At 37.6% G+C, this 22,042-nt stretch overlaps 1 protein-coding gene across 8 annotated transcripts in view; it reads left to right on the top strand.

Annotated features, from left to right (window-relative positions):
* Positions 1 to 20,420, top strand: part of MMP16 (matrix metallopeptidase 16) — a 290,712-nt gene extending 270,292 nt beyond the window's left edge. For 5 of the 8 annotated variants that reach the window (XM_039527480.1, XM_039527479.1, XM_039527478.1 and 2 more), the window contains 3 exons: positions 9,169 to 9,319; positions 14,858 to 14,973; positions 19,386 to 20,420. In XM_039527480.1, coding sequence (XP_039383414.1) covers positions 9,169 to 9,319; positions 14,858 to 14,973; positions 19,386 to 19,720 — 602 coding nt within the window. In that variant the 3' untranslated portion in view covers positions 19,721 to 20,420. Of the gene's footprint in view, positions 1 to 9,168; positions 9,320 to 11,455; positions 11,511 to 12,384; positions 12,935 to 13,036; positions 13,121 to 14,857; positions 14,974 to 19,385 lie in introns of those variants that run through there. The other 3 variants (XR_005595084.1, XM_039527485.1, XM_039527484.1) reach the window with 3 other exon arrangements.
* The last annotated feature ends 1,622 nt before the right edge of the window (positions 20,421 to 22,042 follow it).

Raw genomic sequence — 22,042 nt, 5'->3', positions numbered from 1 at the left:
CTGCTTCCATCCAGTAACCAAGGAATCAGGGAGGAATCGACCAATGTGCTGCATATCAGCTCCTCAACTCCACCTTTCAGCCTAGCCACATTGTTGTAGGGTGTTGGTTCTATGTAGGTCCCTGGTTAGGTGTTTTCTCTCTGGGTTTCTGTAGGGTTGCCCATCACTGTGTATTTAGAACCTCTCTCTGTCGGTGGCCCAGTGGATTTCATAAGCCCAGCTACCACAGACTTTCTTTTAACAAATGTGTCAGCATTTCCTGGGCCCTTAAGGCCATTTGTGTAAACTCCAGTAATCATAAGTGGTTTGCACAGATGAAAGTCATAATATGAAGTAAGTTATAACGTGCAGGCTTAATTCGGCCTGCAGAACCTTAATTTATGGTGATAATATGAGAAATAGAAAGAAACCATTTTAGCCCCCAGGCCATGGATGAGTTTATCAGCATGGCAACTAAGAAAGCGGAAAAAGCTCGGTTTAGCTGCAAATGGAACGGAAAATTGAGATGCAAATCAATGAGACTCAGTGAACATAGAACCTCGTAACACCTTTTTTACACAGTCACTTTTTAGGGTGCTTGAAGGTCAAGGGTCCTTTTCCCTCATGGTGATCCCACTCTGCCTATTGCATTCATTAGCAGATGATTCCCACCACACATGGCCTGAATTTCAGTGCAGAGTGCTGACCCAGGCCTTCCTCAGTATTCCTCAGATCCAGGATACCAGGATGCCTGGGAGTACAAGCCTTGCAACCCTGCACAGCAAAAACCACTTCCACAAGACCCTTGTTTCCCTATAGCTGGAATCCTCAAAATGTCAGTACTCTCTTTTATTTTTTAATGGCCTCTTGCTGCACTCTGCCATCAAAGGCATCACCTCTGAGAAATAAAGACCAGCCATTGTAGATCCTTGGCTACTGTCCCAGGGGACAGAAACACACAGTTTTCTCTGAAGATCTAGATTGTATATTTCTAGTCAATGCCATGCTCTTTTCTGCCTTCTCAGCCTTCTTTGCATTAATGTGTGTAGAGCAGAGGCCAGAAGGTAGGTTTCTCATTCTCCAAGGCTCTTACTGTTATATTAGTTGTCTTAGAAACAGCCCACTTCCCCTTTGTTTTCAGAATCCTCCACGAAGATCTTGTCACCCTCTGTTGAGCTGGATATAGAGGTCAGGTGCATTCTTGCCACATCTCCTCAATTGTCAGCTTATTTCTGTGTGTGGTATACAGATCCACAGGGATTTCCATTTTCAGTCAGTGTCATTTGTGCCTTGAAACTGGGGTGTAGAAGTCCATGCAAAGATCAAACTGTCAGACCTCTGTAACTCTCAAGAGAAGATCAAGATAAAGTAACAATAGACTACAGAGTTCCCTAAGGACCCTCTTCTCTAGGCTCACCATTCTGCATCATAGTAATCGTCTCCCTTACACTGTAGTCAAAGTTGCAGATAGAAATTACCAGGCCCATTCTTTAAGCCTATCTTCCTTCCCTACTCAGTGAACCAAAAGGATATTTACCTACTATCCATCTGCTGATCCAGGCTTTGTTTATTCTTCTTTGCTTGTCCAGTACGGGGACAGAATCATTCAGTAACTTATGGACCATGGATACCAAAATAATTTGTGTAAAGTATAGATACAATTCCCTGGGACAGAAGCACAGACCTGGGATAAAGTTTAACTCCTCCTCTTATGGTGCCTAGAGATCATGCAGGCTTAACAGTCTGGTGGCTGAGCAGAAGCAGTATTTATAACCGTAGGTTTCTTCTTTCTTAGTCTCTGGTTGCTTCTCTTGAGGTAAGTAACACTCAATCTCAACTACAACAAATGCAGTACTCTCAAATCTCTACTTTGTGCTGGAGAAAGAGGCGAATATGTATTTATGCTTCCTTCAGAACATCCTCTGCTTCCTATGGGCAGGCTTCAAAAGGACCTCAAGGTGAATTTTCCATCAAAATTTCTCTCTTTTCTTGCTTTGGAGGTTTTGTTATTAAAAGGAAGTAGGTGGACTAGGACTTATATGATTGACAGATCTTTCTCTCATGTTTTCGGATCTATGGAGCAATAACACTGCTGTTGCCCATAGGATGGGAGAAAAGAAGATTCAGTCAAACACAGTTGTCAGTAAGTAATCTTCACCTTGTTTTTCCCAGTAAAATTGCACTGATTCAAGGTCAAGGACTAGCAATATGCAACATAGGCCCAGTGACATTTTTAAGATGCAGCATCTTGTTGGACAGAAAAGCCTGCTTTCTGACATGAGAAATCTGGAAACAACCCTTTCTAATTCCATCCCAATGATCTATAATGTATTTGATTTGGGCCCTCAATGTTTAGGAGACAGCAGACCTGAAATTTGAAACAACTTGATTATTAGAAAACCTACTTACGATACTTTTATTTAGGTTTTGAGGGTTTGGTTTTATTTGTTCATACTCAGTCATCTCTCCCTCCACCTGTGCAACTGGATTAATGGCACTAAGGCAATTCTGCTTTAAAGAAGAAGAAATATAAAATAAGAGCTAAATAAAAATCTTTAAAACAAGCTTACATTTTCTAGCAGACCTATGCTGTTAAATACAAGGCACATGCAGATGATCTGTAATGGTGGTATGGTATGCAGGTGTTATTTGCATTCCTTTGGGACAGTATTCATAATTTACAGCTCTGCTATCCCAAATTCATACTAATAAATACTATCACCACATCTTGCTGTATATTTTCTGTACTGTCTGTCTGTGGAGACCACTGATTTTAGGGGCATATTTAATAAATTATGGCTACTTGTAAAACATTTGCTGCTTTTGTAGAATCAAGTCTCCTTTTCCCCGCAAAGCATTGAGACTTTTTGGTTTTCAATGTGAACTAGTTTTATGTCCCTTCAATTTACATTAATATTTATTTATACAAGGAAAAACATTTGTAAAAATTCAGTAGCACACTTGGAAAGCATGGCTATAAAGCAATGCTTGCTGTTTTTGGGAGTTGAAGACACACAGCCTTCTTTCTTGTGGCTCATAATGCACGCAAGGTATGTGGTATAACATAGAAGGCTGCTTATAAAAACCAGATGTTTATATTCTTATTGTTAGTCAGTACTGGCAGCTATACTGAATAATGATAATAAAATAACACCAGAAAGGTACATATATATTTATAAAATGGCAAAAATGTAGATAGTAAAGTTTATTCCGTGTACCTTTTGGAATTTAAATAGTGTTAAAAATGAAACTGTCAAGACATCTGCATTGTTGAAACCTATGGCCAGCCAAATGTAGCAATGGAAAAGCTGTTATAAAATTCACACTACCACTGCCACCATAACTCTCAATAATTCTTATCCCACTACTTGACAGTTTCATTTTGAAAGCTGAAATTTACTTGTAGTGGGGCATCACGAAGCAGTAAATAGGGAAGTGACAGGGGCCAGCTAGATAAATAGAAGGACTTGGAAAAGCTTAGAGGAAAAAGGGAGGAGGACAAAACATACTGGGATTGAAGTACAAAATATTTAGAATGAGAACACTGGGGAGAAGAGAGTTCCAGAATGTGAATGAGGAAGACAAAGAGACGAGAGGAGGTTTTTTAATGGATTTTATTGCTATGAGTAGATTTTTTCTTAATATTTATTATATTAAATTTGATTAATTTACATCCTGATTATATACAAAAGGGGATGTAGTATAGTTGATCTCTCCTCTGTGGTTGGTTTAATGGTCAGGAGATAATTAAATAGTCTAAAATAACCAATATTTACTATCAAAACCTCAGTATGCTAAAGCAAACATATATATTCTTTGTGTGTGTCCTGTATTTCTAATCAATTTTCAGAATGGCAACAATAGATTTTCAAAGACTTCAGGTAGTTAAAATCACAGTCCATTTTTTTCAGATTGTTTCCCTGTGGTGTTGGGTATTTAGCTAAGCATTATTGCAAAAAAACAAAACATTTTGACTTTATCACTTGCTTCATTCTCAGCCTGTGACCTTACCATCCTGCTTGTTGTTATATTAGGGAATAGATGGTGAAAATGAAACAGTCGGAAGATGGACTAGACTTTATGAAACAGGGTGATTTATTAAAATCTATGAGAATAATAAAACCACAAACCAGACCTGCAAGGAACAACTTTGTAAAACAAATGTAGTACTTGCTGCTGCCAAGGAGATACGTCACTTGCCTTATCATATGAGTGACCATGTATCTGGAAGAAGGATCAAACCATTATTGTTCAAATAATGTCTGGTTTTCTTTCCTTATTTTTATTGTAATCATAATGAATAAACAGGTCTTCAGCACATTGTTCCTATAACTTATAAAAGAAACTAGATATAGACTAAATGAAAGCAAATAATGAATAATGTGACTTAAGCACTCATTTGGATACAATTTTGAAGTCACTTCAAATTAGCTCATTAAAACTAGAAATAAAAGAAATTAATCCCAGCTACAATCAAACTCTGATCTGTAATTTAAATCTCCCTTAGTATTCAGTTCTGAGTGTGAAAGCTTCAGATTCTTGCTGACACTCTTCTGAATTGCAGTTCTCCTCCCACAAAGTGCTTCCCTGACTAACAGTCAACCACTTTCCAATATCATTTCTCCACAGGAGGAAGAACAACAACAACAAAAAGCTGCAGCCAGACAGAACACTTGGGTTTCTTATTTATAATGCTTCCCATTAATAATGGTCACAGTTATAGCAGACTAAACAGATCTTAGAATGCAAATATTAAATGCTCTCTAGTTATAACCAATAGAGGTCTTGCCCATAATTGCTAAAGTGCTCAGTGTCCTACAGTCTCAGGTTTAAGTTCTCTCCAGTTACCCTCAACAGTAAATTTGCTTAAATAGAAGGAAGAAATTTGCTAAGGAGGATTTCATTAAGAGTCTCGCTCTAGTCTTGCCTTGCTTTTTTCACATGTGCGCCTGCTCCAGCACCCCCTGAATATACAACAGATATTCGGCTCAGTTATGCTGTCCTTTTATTATAATTATGTTCACCCTGGTTATTTCAGGGGTTGATCATGCATATGTGAGAGCAAAATTTGACTTATTGGATACAGTTGGCAATTATCATTTTCTAACAACTACTCCTTGTGAGACATGGAAATAGTAATATTGCATACATTGTAGAACATGCATCTTCATGCTGCCCAGCAACTGTCATTTTGAATGATCTTCTAAAACAGAAATGACCTGGCACAGTATCATTCATTGAACACCTTCTGTTGTTTGCACCATAAGTACCAACTGGAAGGGGCCAGAAAGCATGATCCTTCTCTCAGTATTGAACTTGCAAGTATGATCCCTTTCTGAAGCCATCCATTTATATACAACCAAGTGAACCAGTAGCTTTGAGACTCAGAGGTATAATTCAGCTGAGAAGGAGAACTGTGAAATACTAAAGATGTGGCCACCTGAAATGAATGTCTGAAACACTCAGCACAGCCTTATCATCCCTAGGATTAAGTTTTGTAGAGCATCCTAATTAAATTAAATGTAATGGCCTTTAGGTCAGCACAGACCTAATCTTTTGTGGATTTCAAAGGATCACTCTTCATAGGCTAGCTCTTCTTTATTTTCTATACTTTACAAAGCTCCCTGCAGGTCTTCTCTGAACACTTTCTTCCTCTTGCCTGGCACATGCAATAGCTGTGAAGATGACCAGTGTTTCTCAATGTAAAATGTCAAACTGGCGTCTTTGATTGGCTGTATCGCATCACCTTCATTTCCTCATCTTCCAAATATATACACGTTAACAACCTATAGAAAAGAGACTTACCCACACCTTTCTGTTTTACACTGAGCATCCCCTGCTAGAAATGGAAATGTAATCATGACTTACTTCCTTCTAGGAAATTTCTAGAGAAGACACCAAACTATGCAGTTGACAGTTTGAAAATCTGGTTCTTGTCTTATTGCATATTGGAAAAGTAAACATAAATTATCTTTATTATCTTTTTAATTAAGTAAAAAGTTCAAGTTTTATGATGAACATACATGTGGGTTCACCACTCTTTTCCTTGTGATTTCTTTTGTCACAAAGGTGCTAATAGCTGCTTCAGTATTTTTAAGGCCACATTAATGTACATGTGCCTGATGAGTTTTCTACACTTTAAGAAGAGAGAGTCTGGTTATATATGTCTAGGTCTCTCTATCAGACATGAAATGAAGGGAAGTCTTTCCATAAGAATCTTCTGTAAGACACCTTTCAGAAAGTCTTTCTTTTCATTATTGGAAGGCAGTATTAGGTTCACAGTATAGGAGCACACGGTGGAGAATATGAGAAAACTAGGTCGAATGACAGGAATTTCCTAGAGAAACTATAAATTTCATATGTTCACACTTCTTTCCTCTGGCACTGATACATTGGAAAATGTACTGAACCAGGCTTCTACAAATGCCTCCTAAAGCCAAATGCACCAATAGTTACCTGGGACTTTGTGTCAGGAAAAGTATCCTCAGGCAAGCTGGAATGCCTCTGCTTGAAAGTGTGGGTGACAAGCAGCTGCAAAGAAACTGATAAAAGATTTACTTTGCAAACCCAGCATGGGAGGGATTAAAACTGTATCCCCTTTCCTAATTAAAAATGTGATGAAAAGGAAAGCATGCTGTAAATTGCTGAGGTACAGGTGAGGGGATAAAGCCTTCCTTTACTTTTTTTAAGAATTCCCTTATTTAATACCACAGAGGGATAATTAAAATATAAAACAAACTGGGAATACAGCTTTCTGGATTTTCCATCCCAGTGACTCTGGCATAGACTTGATCCTAGGTCTTTGGGGCGAAGTTAAGTTTCCTTATAAAATATTTACATAAGATAGTGCCTAAGGGTAGATAAGTGTTTGTGAAGCAGCCTGCCCAGCCACATAGTTAATACAATGACTAGTATGGACTGCCACTCATGTCTGTCATGTGCCACTGGGCTATCTGCATAGACGTGTAGCTAGGCAAATGCACTTTGAAACATCTTTTCCATTTGCTGTCATAAATAAGGGTGTTTCTGGATATAGTGGGTTAGGAGGGACACATTTCTGGTTTACATTTTTTGGATCAGTTTCACCACTGATTTATTCCAATTTACACTAGTGTTAATGGTCATGGTTGAAACTCCACTTATTGGCAACTTAGAATTGATTAATAGGACAGTTATGGCTTCAGAAAGGAAGACACTGGCTGAAATAAATTCAGCAGAGGCAAGTCCACTGATGCACCAGCTCCACTCAAAGGGCCCTATTGTAGGGAGCTGCAATGAATTTCAGATGGGTTCCACCTGTTTTATGCCAGGTCTCTGACCATTGGTCTTCATTCTGTCTCTTTGTATGGGAAGGCCCAAGAGGTCTAATAATTTTCATTACCTTTCTCTGGACCTTTTCTGTTATGCCAGTCTAAAGGATTGCCAAGCTGTTGACAGGCCTTCTAAGTAATAGTTACTCCTCTCACAGATTAATATTGTTATTGGTAATAACATTTTTAACAACATGTATGTCCATAATGTTATATAGAGAGAGAGGATAAATACATGGTCCCTACCCAATGGAGCTTACAATCTAGCATAAACACAACATGACATCACACCGGGACAGATGACATAAGACAAAGGAAAAGGAAAGACACTAAACAAACTAAGATTTTGGGATGTTACTAATCCTAAAGTATGCATCATATTAGGACTCCTCCCCCACCTTTTAAAATTAACATAGATTGTCTTAGGTTTCCATGAGAATATGAGCCATTATTGAAGTGACTGTGGTAAGAAATCTAGTGATCATCTAGTCTGACTTCCTGCATAACACAGGTCATAGAATTTCCCCAAATTTATTCCTACAGCATCTCTTCTGGAAAAAAAAAATCCAGTTTTGATTTTAAAATTGCCTGTGATGGAGCATCCATCTTGACCCTTTGTAAATTGTTTCAATGGTCACTTACCCTTAACATTAAAAATGTACATCTTATTTCAAGTCTGAATTTGTCTAGCTTCAGCTTCCAGGCATTGGATCATATTGTGCCTTTCTCTGCTAGATTGAAGAGCTCTGTGATGGGGTGTATAAACCCCACACTAGAACTGAAGGGGTTAAGGAGAAATTCTGGGCCCAAAAGACCCTGCCCAGCCACACCTCCAGAAAATGCTCTAGCTAGAGATGGAGTTTAAGAGGGAGACAAACAACTCAGAAGGGGCCTGACAAGGCAGGGAGGGGTGATGGGCTTGTAGGAGTTGCTCAGGAAAGAGAAATAAAGCTATGTGACAAGAAAGAAAAGGCAATTTTGTAGTGGAGGAAGTCATTATCCTCCCCGGACCTTCTCTAGACTTCTGTGACTTGGGAGGAGATTGGAAGGAAACAGATGCATGGGGGAAGCTGGAGTTGTAGACTGTTGGAAAAGATTGAGTGGTGAGGAAGAAGAGCACAAATTATAACATTTTTGAAAGTGCTAATGTGTCTTAGGCGCCCAAGTCACATTGGTGCATCTGAAAATGTTTCTCAAAGGGTAAATTTTTCTTCCAATTGACTTCAGTGGCAAAACTCCCATTGAATTAAATGGGGCCAGGATGTCCCCCAGAGTCTTTAGTGCCTCATTTCCTCTCTTTGCATGCCCAATGGAAGAAAAGTGATGGACGATATGTTCAAATAGCTTCCTAAATACTTTAAAAATGAACTAGTGTATCATGTGTAAACATTTTAACTCTCTGTATCACAATTAGAGCACATGGTAATAGGAATATATGGTCTCTAGGAAAATCAGAATTTCTAGGAGTTATGCATTTTTTTAATCTAAATGTTTCCTTATTCAGTTTTACCCTAAAATTCACCCTGCTTCCCTTGTGAAATACAAATCTGTTGTGTAGTGTTGCTCTTGCAAAATGGATTACATTACACCACCTCCCGAAGTGACTTCATTTGCAGTCTGAGTATAATTCTTATATGGATTATCTGCACAATTTTCTGGGGTATTACTGAATAAACGATGCTGTACAAATATAAGATATCTGTCGGCTGTACCTCATTTTATTTTGCAGTGGCTTCATTAATAAAACATTTTCCAGTTTAATATATTTAGCAGAATCAGCATATTGCTTTATTCGTTTGAGTGTCTTTCTTATTTCGTAGTATTTTAATTGTAATGCTGAAAGCTCTGGAAGTTAACATATATATCTGCTTTTGTTCAGGTAACCAGTTCTGGGTCTTCAAGGATACCACTCTCCAGCCAGGGTACCCTCATGATTTGATAACACTTGGAAGTGGAATTCCTCCCCATGGTATTGATTCAGCAATTTGGTGGGAGGACGTTGGGAAAACCTACTTCTTCAAAGGAGATAGGTTGGTAGAGGAATCCTAGAAGGAAGTTATTTGATTGATTAATGTCAGCCAAGACATATTTGTTGTTTCCTCATATTGCCCCAAAGAAACAATTTGATCCATTTATACTATTAAATATTAAGTGTGGGTGCAATTCACCCTGGTACAGAGGGCCATCACAAGGCATACGCGTTACTTAAAGCCTATTGTGAGGACTTAAGTGGTGCCTTTACTTGTGCTATCCTTCTACAAAGGGCTGAGTTTTCCTCTTCAATATCTGTAATTTATTTCACCAAAATGCTGGGGGGGGAGGAGGGGAATGGGGCAGGGGTATTTGAAATCACTTTTTTCTTTTCCAAAGATGAGGCTTCTTTTCAGATTATTTTACTCTGAGTTTTTATATTTTTCTTTGAATTTTCCAGGAGAAATTTTGTTTTTGTATGACCTCACTGAAATGTTGAGTCTCCTTTATTGGTGGGCAAGCCTTTTAAGAATCAGCAGGAAATTCAGAATTTCAACTATTTTAAACTTGAATATTCAAAGTAATATAATTAAAATGGAATTTCAGTTTACTCACTCATAGTTCTCTGATCTTCAATCTTAACTTCCATTTGCCTCATGCCTCCCCTCCCTTCATTTCTAATCCCTACCATGTAAGCAGGAAGGGCTGATCCAAAGCTGTTAAAGTTCATGAAAATGGCTTCTGTGCTACTATTTAGAAATGAGGTCGGAAAGGGAAAAAAAGTCAGAGAACTACTTGAGTAGTTTAGGATCATGGTTTAATTGAATTACTGTTAAATAAAGTTTACAGTCCCTTTACAGGAGGCAACATGTGCTTGTGGGTTAATAAAGCACAGAACTGGGAGGTAGGAGATATGTGTTTTGTTCCAGATGTGAAACATATTTGCTGTGTGACCTTGGGCAAGTCACTTAACAACTCTGTGCCTGGCTTTTTACATCTATAAAATTAGGCTAAGAATATTTATCTACCTTACAGGCCAGAGGAGTGATTGTTTTGTGAAGCACTTTAAGTGATCTGACTTTGTAGACATACAACACATTATTATTATTAAAATTATATTTGTGTGTGTTGCTTTCTTTGAAGCACCTAGCTTCAAAAAACAAATTATTATTACTATTATTACTACTGCTATTACTCTGTGTTGTTTGGATCTCAGTGTTTTAAGACATTAAAAGTATTGTTGGGTATCTTAAGAAATATGTTTGAATATGCTGTACAGTATGTCAGTCATACTGCTGTTAACCATACTGGTGTTTTATTTGTTTGTTTTGGTGGAACTAGGTTAACAGTATGCTAAAGAGCACCACAATTTTTTAAAAAAATATATAGATAATCTTCAGATTTCTGTAGCATTCATGGGAATGGAAGTAGGCAACTGAACCAAATTTCTGGTGTTTGAAAAATATATTTTTTCAGATGTATTCCAAACAATCAGCATCCACTGTGAACAAAATCAGTCCTACAATTTGCATCTTGTGTATGAGAAGATTTTTTTATTTAAGTTTATTATCAGTTAATAGTTTTCTACCTGCATGTTTCTGGGAAAACATGTACATTAAGTATCAGGGGGTAGCCGTGTTAGTCTGGATCTGTAAAAGCAGCAAAGAGTCCTGTGGCACCTTATACACTATAAGGTGCCACAGGACTCTTTGCTGCATGTACATTAAGAGTCTTATGTGAGCTATACTTTCTTTAGGCTTTACTCAAAAGAGACATTCTGTAATAGATTTCCATGCACAGACAGCTAGTTCAAGTCAAGACCTTCCTAAAAATCCTGTTAGCAGTAACATAAACTAGAGAACTATCAAAGGAAACTTCTATTGATGGAGAAGTTGCTACTTAGAGCCATAACAAGCATAATGAGGCTCAGCAGGATAGAAAATGCAATACAGTATGTAAGGAGAAAATCGAAGAACATGAATCCTGCAGAGATAATTGAGCTATTATAGGATATTGACCACCAGTGGGAATAAACCCATATCCCACTAAGTTTCTCGGTATGTATTGTTTATATCACAATTTTTTCTTAATGTAATGTTAGGGTTGAATTCTCCTGCTGGTTTTAATTGTGTATATAAGCCTGTTATAGGTTATTTTTCTGAACTAGGTACAACACAATCTTGCTTCTTTTGTAGCATGAGGTAGAAATGAAAGACAGGAAAGAGGTTATGCCAGTGTCAAAGTAGGAAGGTATGTTTCTCAAAGTACAGTTATGTAATACAAGGAGCTCTAAGTTTACTTTGTCCTGACAGTAATATGTGGTGTATGTGCTCCATAAGAGAATGTAGACATAGCTTTAAAAGTCCCAAGAAGTGATATAAATAAAAGGTATGCAGAATGGTACCTTATGAAGTCTTAAACATCAGCTATAAAGTTTATGACAACATGAAGATTATTTTAAACCCAAATTGTTAATAGAACATATGTACTAAAGAAAACATCTATAGACTATGACATGTTCAAATTAATCTATGTGCAGAGAGAGAGGGATTCCAATAAACATGTAAGTGAGCCAGGGAGATAGTGCTCCTGAAAAAATTGAATGAGAGAGCTAGGAGGAAGGAAAGTTTACAGCTCAGTGATATATTTCTTTCTTATTGGAATGCAACAGTGTATATTCTGGTGATGACAGATTTGCACCTTTTGACCCATGACTCTGTTTACAGTAACTCAGGCGGGGAGATTGTTTTTGTTTTTCTGCATTGTAAAGTTTAACTGTTTTTTCTTTTAAAAATCTTAACATTACTCTAAAAGGCTGAATGCCTAAATAACCAGCATTAGATAAAGCACATTAGCAAATGTGCACTTTTATTTTATCTTGTGTGTGTTTTTTCCCTTTTCCAATTCCACTAAGTGCACCCCCATAATTGCTAATCCACCATTCACTGAGGAGCCCCAGCCTGTCCCGTGCTATCAATGCACCTGTAATTGGCACCAGCGGAGGGAGTCTGCCTATTGGAATTTGGGAAGTCTGGGTTTTCTTTCAGAGATTCTCATTTTGTAAAAGAAAAAAACTGATTTTTAATTCCTTTGGGTGCAAAAAATCAAAACATTTATATTTTAGAGAGCCACTGAATATTGAAGAAGACCTGGACTGTGCTATTCCTCACACTGTAGACAGATTCCCTGCTCCAATACAGTCCTTAAGAGATAACTACAGTCAACCCATACTCAGTGAGATTTCCTAGCAGTGCAGAAAAGTCAGCAATCACAGGGCTGCCAGGCCTACACCAGCTAGGTGCTCCAAAGGAACTATTTTTAACCAGAGCACCAATTTTTGAAAGCTCAAGAGGACCACCTATCTCAGCCATCCTGGCAGGAAGCAGGACAAAGAACCCAAGGAGGGGGAATACTAAAGAACGGAAGCAGTTAGGGAATTATGTAGTGTTCAGAGGAGTTAAAAAGGGAGAGAGGACAACAAAGAATTCAGGGAAGAACAAGGAAAGAGAAGCAAGAGGGGAAAAAAGAGGGGCAAGAAAAAATAAACATGGAATAAAGTGAAAAGGTGAGACAGCAAGTAATGATAGAAGGGAGGAGGGAGAGAATACAAAAAGAAAAATGCAATATTAAACACAGAGACACAGCAAGCCAAGGAAGAGAAATGGAAAACTAAGGAATGCACCATTAAAATGGTGAAGGAAAAAAAGGTTTGATGCACTTAATATTTTAGACGTGTGTTGATTATTTCTATATGTTGTTTCCCCCATTTATTATAGTGCTCTGAAGGATATCCAAAAGCTCTGTTAATATGAGGGGACAGAATGATGTTGCTAATGGGACTTGTTGGAGTCTGATTACTGGTGAATATGTAACTAGATTAAGGGATCAGGCTTTTAAAAATATTTTATGCCACAGTCAGAAAATTTATTTTTATGAATGTCAGTTGCTTTCTTTTATCAGTTTTAAATTTGTCACCTTTTAATTTCACTGACTGTCAAGAACTAGGAAAAAAGCCTTAGTGAGAGTTTGAAAGAGCTCAGTCTGGTTTGCTTATCAAAAAGAAGATTAAAAGGTGACTTGATTAGAGCGTATAAATACCTTCACAGGGAGAAAACACCAGGTACTAAAGGGCTCTTTAATTTAGCAGACAAAGGCTTTACAAGAACCAATGGCCGGAAGCTGAAGCCAAACAAATTCAAATTCAAAATGGAAATTAGGCATATTTTTTACCAGAGAAGGTGTTAATCACGGGAACAAACTGTCAAGGAAAGTGGAGGGTTCTCTATTTCTTGATGTCTTTGAATCAAGACTGGATGCCTTTCTGGAAGATATGAAAAATTTATGGAAATAATTTAATATGTAAATTATTCAAAAACCCATGGGATTGAATAGAGAATCCTTTTTAATGTTTTGTATTTAATCATCCGATAGAATTATATAGCAGGAATATAATTAATAATTATAAATAATTTATATATATATATATATATATATATATATATATATATAATTATATATATATATATATATAATTATATATATATAGGATGATTGTTAAATTGTAGGAACTTTGAGTAAGATAATTTGATTTAGAAATAATAATGTTGTGATCACTTACAAATACTGTAGTGTACTGAGCATGTGCACTAAATCACTGAACTTTTCTTAATGATCATAGCATGCACAAAAGTGCCATGTTCCAAATGTTCAGGAGGGGATATTTGATCTTTTTCATAAACAGCAACTATTCAAGAGTAGGGAAGGGCAGTTCAGACCTGGAGATCCTACAGCAAGCTTTAATACATTCTAACAAGCTTGGATCTTTAAGCAGAGGGAGCACTACATAAAATAAGATGCCATTATTATTATATGATACAGTATTACCATGAAACCACATATTTTTATAACCAAAGATGCACACATACATCATTTTGTATTGCTGCCTCCAAACATACGCTGAATATTAACACTGCTTCTTCAGTGTAAATAAAATCAATTATTTATTCTTATTTCTCAGAAGTTCAGGTTGCCTTGAACTTGTGTGCTTCTGATTTCTACACTGAACTTTTTTTCCTTCCGACCAAAGAGACACACAAAGTACATAGCATTTTCTATTATTTTATACATATTGTATGATCATAGATATAACAAAAGACTATTGTAGTGATTACACTTGAGGAGTAGAGTTAAGCTTGCTGTGGGAGCTTTAACTCTGAATTCACTGGCTTTTGTATGATTAAGATCTCAACTGAAACATAATGTAGTTTTTTGCATATATCTCCTTGCTGTGTTGCTGTGCAGAGGCCCTAGGCACCAGAATTGCTCTGATTATAAATAAGGTGCATGTTAATTTAGTTGTCATGCTGGAGAAGTCTTTTATCTTCAGTGTATTTACTTGAAACAGCTGTCCAATCAGCAAGCAGGATTAAATTTCTTTATTACCTGGTAGTATTGCTAAACAGGAGAGCTCTGGTTGTCCCAGTTTCGGTTGTTAAATGCAGCACTTTGTTAGAAAGAAAACAGCATGGAATTAGCATATCAGCTATCTTTATAAATGCATATTTGGTGATCTACTTTTATTTTATTTTTTTATTTAGGTACTGGAGATACAGTGAAGAAATGAGGTCCATGGACCCTGGTTATCCAAAACCAATCACAATCTGGAAAGGTATCCCAGAATCTCCTCAGGGAGCCTTTGTCCACAAAGAAAATGGTATGCAAGCACTTTCCTAGCTTAGTCATTTCCTAACATCTGTTATCGTGATGTAGAGATGTGTAGAAATGATTGGCTAATCAGGTTGGTGGGCTGGCTGATCTCTCATTATTTTGCAAACGGGATGTTTCATGATGTGGAACTCTCTTCTTAAATTGTTACATATAATTCTTTGATTAGTCTATTTAAAACCACAATGAGGGAGAGAAAAAATTCTTAATTTCTATATAATAAGCTTTTGTTTGGGTTTTTATTTGTTTTGGTTTTGCAGGATTTTAGTACTTCATAAAAGACGTTTCCTAACCGAGTGTATCTGTTTGAATCTCCATGTTGTTAATGGTTCATATAGGATAAAAGCTTTTAGATTCATTTTGCTGTACTGTAGTCTAGAACCAGGCTCTTTCGGTATATGAATAGAAGTATCCTGAAGAATCTGTAAATCACAGATGGCATAAATGTATAAAGCAGAACTGCAGCTCACAGAGACTTTGAAATCCAGCATGCTATGCTATTACCTGCACCAAGATGGAGTATCTCATGCTGTGGCCATAGTTTCCAACTGGCCACACCTCCATATGAATGAGAGCAGCTGAAATCTGCTCCATTTTATGCAAATTAAGTGCTGCTCTCAGGCTAACGGCAATTTGCCAGCACAGCCCTCAGCTGCATGAAGTTAGATGTCCTTGATGTGAGTGCTTGCAGTCACTTTTCATTGCTGCAAGTATTCAAGTATTATTACATGTATGATTAATTTATTAGTGATGGAAGGTTGTGTTTTTTTGTTTTTTCAGACAGTGCACATATTTCTTGCTATCTTATTTTCATTTCCCTTTAGTAGATAAATATAACGCTTGCTTTCCTAGTGTAGTTCATTTCAGAGTCTTCATTTCTTCCTATAACTAGATGAACTAATTTGCTGTGGAAATATGCAAAATCGCTTCCTTGCTTTGTCTCTGTTTCATCCATCAACAGAAACTCTCTCCTGATTCTGGCATTTGGCTAGATTTTTTTTTTAAAAGAGGAAAGTAGGTCAGGCAGGATGACATTCTGCATATATCACACTCAATAGCTAGCTCTCTGTGTGTATACATGTATATGTATAAATATCTATGCACACATATACATAATGGATTTGGTCTTTGCTCCCTTAAACAAATGATAATTTAGACATGCTTCTTAATATTTGCTTACTTCATGGAACTATAATCATATTATTTTTCTGGATAGAGTAGACTCACCGTCACATGCAAAGTGTCAGTGTTGTGCTCAGTGGATTATACACGTATCTCCTATTAGCAATGAAAGTTGTCGTCCCCTCACACCCAGGCAGATACAGTCTGAAAGTGCTGCAGAGACAGAGCGCTTATCCCTGGAGCCGTGGGAGCTCTTTGAGTCACCCTGCGTCAAACCCTGTGCCCAACTCAAGAATAGCACTGATGGACTTTCCACTAGCATGCAACTGCCAGAAGAGCAGTGAAACATGACATCAGTTCTTCAGGGAGGGATAGGGATAAGAGATGCTCAGGACTCTTGGAGAGCCTTAGAGGAGCCCTGGAGGAAAGTCCCTGAAGACAGGATAACAGATATTTCTTTAAAGAGGATGATTACATTGGTGATTGCACGTGGAGACAATGAAACTAGAGAAGATACAAAAGAAAAAAAACACAGCTTAGTTTAAAAGAATTCTGATTACATTTTGCCCCAAACCATTTTCCTTCCACTGCTTAAATAAAGATTTGACATGAAATTTTACCAGACTGCTTTAGGGAAAAAACTTAGGAAGAATTTCTGCCAGTTAACCCATATCATCTGAAAGAATGTATCTTTTTTTATCCTCAGCCTTTTGGTTTCCTATTAAAAACTGAGTTGGGTTTGCTAGGGATGGCAGAAGAGTGGAGCTAAATCCATCCTCCAAAAAACTACACAAAACAACAATAAACTGAGTAGAATCGCACGAAGGAGGGGTGTGTAAAAGCTGGCAATCCCAGACCCTCTGCTGTTGCCAGCTCAGCACTTTCAGTGCTTTCTGACTCATTCAATGATCTAGCCGTTCAGTAAGCCAGTGTGATGCCTGTGAAGCTTTCCCTTCTGCTTCTGCACTGTGGTCTTGTCTTCTAGTGTAGCAGCAGGAACCCTTACCAGGCAGGAGCAGACATGGCAAGCAGCAAACTTTCCTTCTCTATTCCCACGTGGCCTGCATTCACAAGAACTGCTGAACCCCAAAGTACATACAGTTGCAGCTCCTTCTGCCTCCTGTGCAACACAGCACCCTCTCGCCCAGAGATCCCTGATGTGTGGGTGAGGAGCCAGGCAGTAGCTGGAGAGAAGGGAGATTCAGAGGGATGGCAAGGAGTGAGAGCTGGATAGGTTCAAGCAACTAATGCCAGGGCCATGAGGACTGCAGCCAATTGGTTTTCTGACTGGTACATCTTTATTTTTCTGTTTAAATTCTGTAGCCTCCTTGAATAATAACTTTGCCAAGTGCCTATAGCTTTGTCTGTCTTTGTAGACTAGTAGGTGGTATAAACTTGTCACCAGAATTTTCTGGGATGAATATTAAATCTCATGCATCAGGGCTTAAGCCATTCTTTATTAGAGATTAGGATGAGACCGAAAGTCAGGTGTGTGTGTGGGGGGGGGGGGCGACTGTGGATAGGTGCATACTGCAGGGTTCTTATTCTTTCTTCTGAACCATCTGGTTGTGGGCACTGCCAGAGACAGGATGCTAGATTGGATGCACCTAGGGTGTGACACAGCATGGTAATTCCTAAATCCCTATGGTTTTATCCCCTCATTTGATCATGCAAGTCTATAAAGTTAGTTAATATCAGTATCATTTACCTTTGCCAAAGGTGGAGTCTTATTAAGAGTCAACATGTGAAGTGCTTTTCAAAAAACACATTATTTTATGGAAGACATAAATGTGGTTCCCTGTTGTAAACTATGGTTTAGACTACTCTAATTTTCCATTTGTTCATGAACAAATGAACAAACCTTTTGCAAATCAAATTTGGTGGCACAGTAATAACAATAGTGATGTTTTATGCTATGGTCCAATGAAATGGAAGGTATTTTGTGACCAAATATCTTAACAGTAGTTTTGATATAGCTCACTATTTTTCTTTTTATTCAGCCAAACATATACCTTTCTAGCTAGAGCTATAGATATGGAGATACAGATACACACAGAGTCTTAGACAATAAAACTGAAGGGAACCATGTGCAATGTAAAATAATACCTACTCAACTGTCCACAGAATAATTAGAATTAAATAAATAGTGACTGGAAAAAGATTTTTTTTTAATTCCTCACATTGATAAATGTGCAGGTGTGGGGGACAAAGGCTTTTGTGTGTAGTTCTGAATTGGAAAAGAAATATACTAATATGTCGTCTTCTGCACAACTGAAAGTGCCTGACTTTTGTTTGAGTAAGAGATTATTATTATTATTATCTCTAATATCTAGTCCACTAATCTTTCCAGCAAGCATTATTAGTATGACAAGTGATACCCAATCTGTCTTTGTGTTCCTACTGGCCTTTAGCACTGTAGGAAAGAACATGAGGCTTATCAAGTAAAGCTCGGGAAACCTCCAGCTATATGCATTCGGGTCATAAACAATGGGAGGGAGTGCACCCATTGTGGTTTGTTTCATGCCAGATCAATGCCATTTTTCAGCTGGGATAGTAACATAATTTAGGTTTTTGGTAGGATGTTAAGATTTCTTCATGTAGGCATATTTCGTAATTTATATTGGATTGCATCTGAATGATCAAATACCAGTTCCCTGCAGAAAATGTGAAGCTGGGTATACCTGTTCTCTCTTGGTAAGGCTTCTGTCCATTCATATAGTGTTTCCTCCATCTGAAGTACAGCGGCAGGCTAAAATGACATTGAAGAGAGTCAGTTCTTATTTCAGCCTGGTCTAGCACAGAGTTGGAATTCATTTAAACTGATCTCCCATCCTGAGAGGGACTCTGACTCCTTGAACTACTGGAACTCAGCCCTGGCGCTGTGGTATAATTCTAATTGTGGTCAAGTGTTCAATTCCTCAATTGTTTTTCTCTAGCATTTCTTCATAGTCATATAATTAGAATTAGACTAGATCTGAGTTTATTCAAATAGGCAACTTGAGATTTAAGGTTTTTTAAAGACAAGAAGGAAGTGAAGTTATGCCTTGGATGCTAGTTTGGACAAGAGCTTTCTTAGGAGCCATATACCTATTGCCAAGAAGATCTGAAAGCTTCCTATCCTGATCTGCACCTGAATAATCCATATTACTTTAACTTTATAGATTCCAGTGCTCAGAAAATAACTCAGTGTCATTTGATGAATATTGAAGGCTGTTTAATGTCAGTCTTTATAAGGAGATTGTCAACATGACCGTGAATAACTGCACTTTTGTTTCCCAGGCTTCACATATTTCTACAAAGGAAAGGAGTATTGGAAATTCAATAACCAGATGCTCAGGGTGGAACCTGGATATCCCAGATCCATCCTCAAGGATTTTATGGGTTGTGATGGACCAACAGACCGGGACAAAGACCGACACAGCCCTCAAGATGACGTGGACATTGTCATCAAACTGGACAACACAGCCAGCACTGTGAAAGCCATAGCCATTGTCATTCCCTGCATCCTGGCCTTGTGCCTCCTTGTCTTGGTTTACACTGTGTTCCAGTTCAAGAGGAAAGGAACACCTCGTCACATACTGTACTGCAAACGCTCTATGCAAGAGTGGGTGTGATGTAGGGGGGTTTTTGTCTCCCAGGAATTTGTGGTAACTTGAGATTCAACGTAAGAGCTGTTGTGCGGTTTCCTAGCTAGGAGCAGGCATCTGTCAGCCTGAATCAGAGCTGATCTTTAAAACCCAGAGGGTTGCCTGTCCTGCACATGAGTGGGGATTCACTCTACTGGGAAGCTTCCATGATAGACAGTATCTGCTGTTTCTTCAGTCCTTTGTCTTTCTTTGTCATTCGGTTCCAGGCCTTTCCTCTGCACGCTCAATACCCAATAAACTATCAGGATTAACTAATGAAGAGGAAAAAAGAAAAGAAAAATCCAATGTTTCTACTGTTTTTCTCCTAAAGCCTGTTCCCCTTTGAAAATAATTTTGCTGAAAGTAAACTTTTTTTTTTAATTAAAAACAACACAACAACCCACAATTGAACGTTCAGGAAAGTGTGAAGACCCAAACAGCTTTGTCTCCAAAGAGGATTGCTTTCTGTCTGCTATGGATTTAGTTGTATACTCCTACACATGATTTTTGTCAAGTGGGAGACCTGGATGACACGCAGGACTTCAGACTGTTCGGACAGCCATTTTCCAACAAACAAGGGGCCAAAATATCTGCAATATAGTAACAGCCTTAATGATATGTTCATTTTGTGTTTTATACAGCTGTTCTGAGCTATGTCCTCAATGTTTTAATACATTTATATTCATTACTATATTTCAAACAGAACCTTTTTTATTGTTTCTTTCTTTTGTTGATTTTCCTGCATCATTTTTTCCCAAGCTGTACCAGGCCAACTGCCCCAGGCCTTTCATAGGTCTGTCAGGAACACTCATTCCAAAGCATAGCGAAAAACAGCATGTCTCTGAAGTGGATTGCATTGAACTAAAGTGACAGTCATGTTGTAGAGAAAATTGACACTAGCATTACATTGGTGTAACCCTTTGAGAACTATAGGATTAGTTTTTAGAGTCTGAAGGATGCTAATCTTGGTTGCTATGGAAGTATTGGACTGCAGAAGCGGTATGTGGAAATACAGGTTAATGAAATTCAGGTTTTTAAAACAGATATCCTGTAAGTGTAAGTAAGGGCTTTCAATTACTTGCATTATTGATAAAAAGCATTTATAACAAACGAACAGAAACAAAAATATATTTGCCAGCTACTTTCTGGTAAAACAAATACTTATTTTAATAACTTCTAGCACTCACACAGGATTTTTTTAACTGGCTTTTAAAAAAATTTTTACAGCTTAGCCTTTTATCTTAGACATATTGAATTTCTGTTTTAAACTATGTTGCATGATAATTCAATTTGCCTTGGTATATGAATACATGAAGATAGTGTTACAGTTTGAAAGGAAAGTTAAAATGATGACTCTGATGTTGCATGAATATTGGGTGAATTACCTATTGCATGTTTAACATAGTTCTCAAAGGGTTAGTCAGATCTCTGGCATTTAGCTGTACATTAAATCACTGACAGAGCCAAGGGACCACCAAAGCATTTGGTCATTGTGTGTAATTTGTGCTAACAGCAGTATTGTCATTTTCATGTGACCTGCAGAGCAGGTTTGTATCAATATTTTTTTCCTAGAGAAAAGTCAGCAACTGACAGACCTCTTTATTGATTTTAGGAGCTGCTTCTTGCAGTGATAGGCTTTACAGTCATTGGGCTGTGAACTTATTAGAGATGGTCAGAATGAATGCACCCCATGAGTCAGACACCTGGCTTTGTATGAAAGCTAGGATTTGAGGGGAGTCGCTTTTGAAATAATCAACAGCTTGCCTTGAACTTGATTATTGATCTGTTGACTGTCATTACCAAGTTAAACATTGTCTTCTGTGAAAAGCTTCACTGTCTAAATTTCCTTAAATTGCACTGTCCTATGTCTTCGCTCTTTGACCTTTAACTTGCAAAATGGCACAAACTGAAGATAATCTGGTGTTGCTAATCAGTTTGGATTAGTTTTTGTTTTTAAATGGCCTGATATTCATTATCCAAGATTACAGAAAAGCATTGAAGTGTTTTCTTAGGAAAGAAGTGACAGCAACAAAAATATTTATGGTAGATCTGTAGATGGGCATTTTGTTATATATACATGCACACTCTAAAAATGAACTATAGTAGAAGTGAATTTTTATTTAACTTGAATACAATTTTCAGTATAAAATTAGTAATTTCTACAAATAACTAGTCATTAGTGACAAAGTTATAAGAAAAGTACTTAAATACTTGAAACAGCCAGCATTGGCTTTTACATAAAACAAGATTTTTATACTAGATTCAACAGATTTCTTACTGATTTCCTAATATACATTACTGGATCATTTT

The sequence above is a fragment of the Mauremys reevesii genome, linkage group 2, assembly GCF_016161935.1.
Source record: "Mauremys reevesii isolate NIE-2019 linkage group 2, ASM1616193v1, whole genome shotgun sequence".
In the NCBI taxonomy this organism is placed as follows: Eukaryota; Metazoa; Chordata; order Testudines; family Geoemydidae; genus Mauremys; species Mauremys reevesii.
The sequence above is the reverse complement of the archived record's forward strand: the minus strand, read 5'-3'. Positions and strand labels throughout refer to the sequence as shown.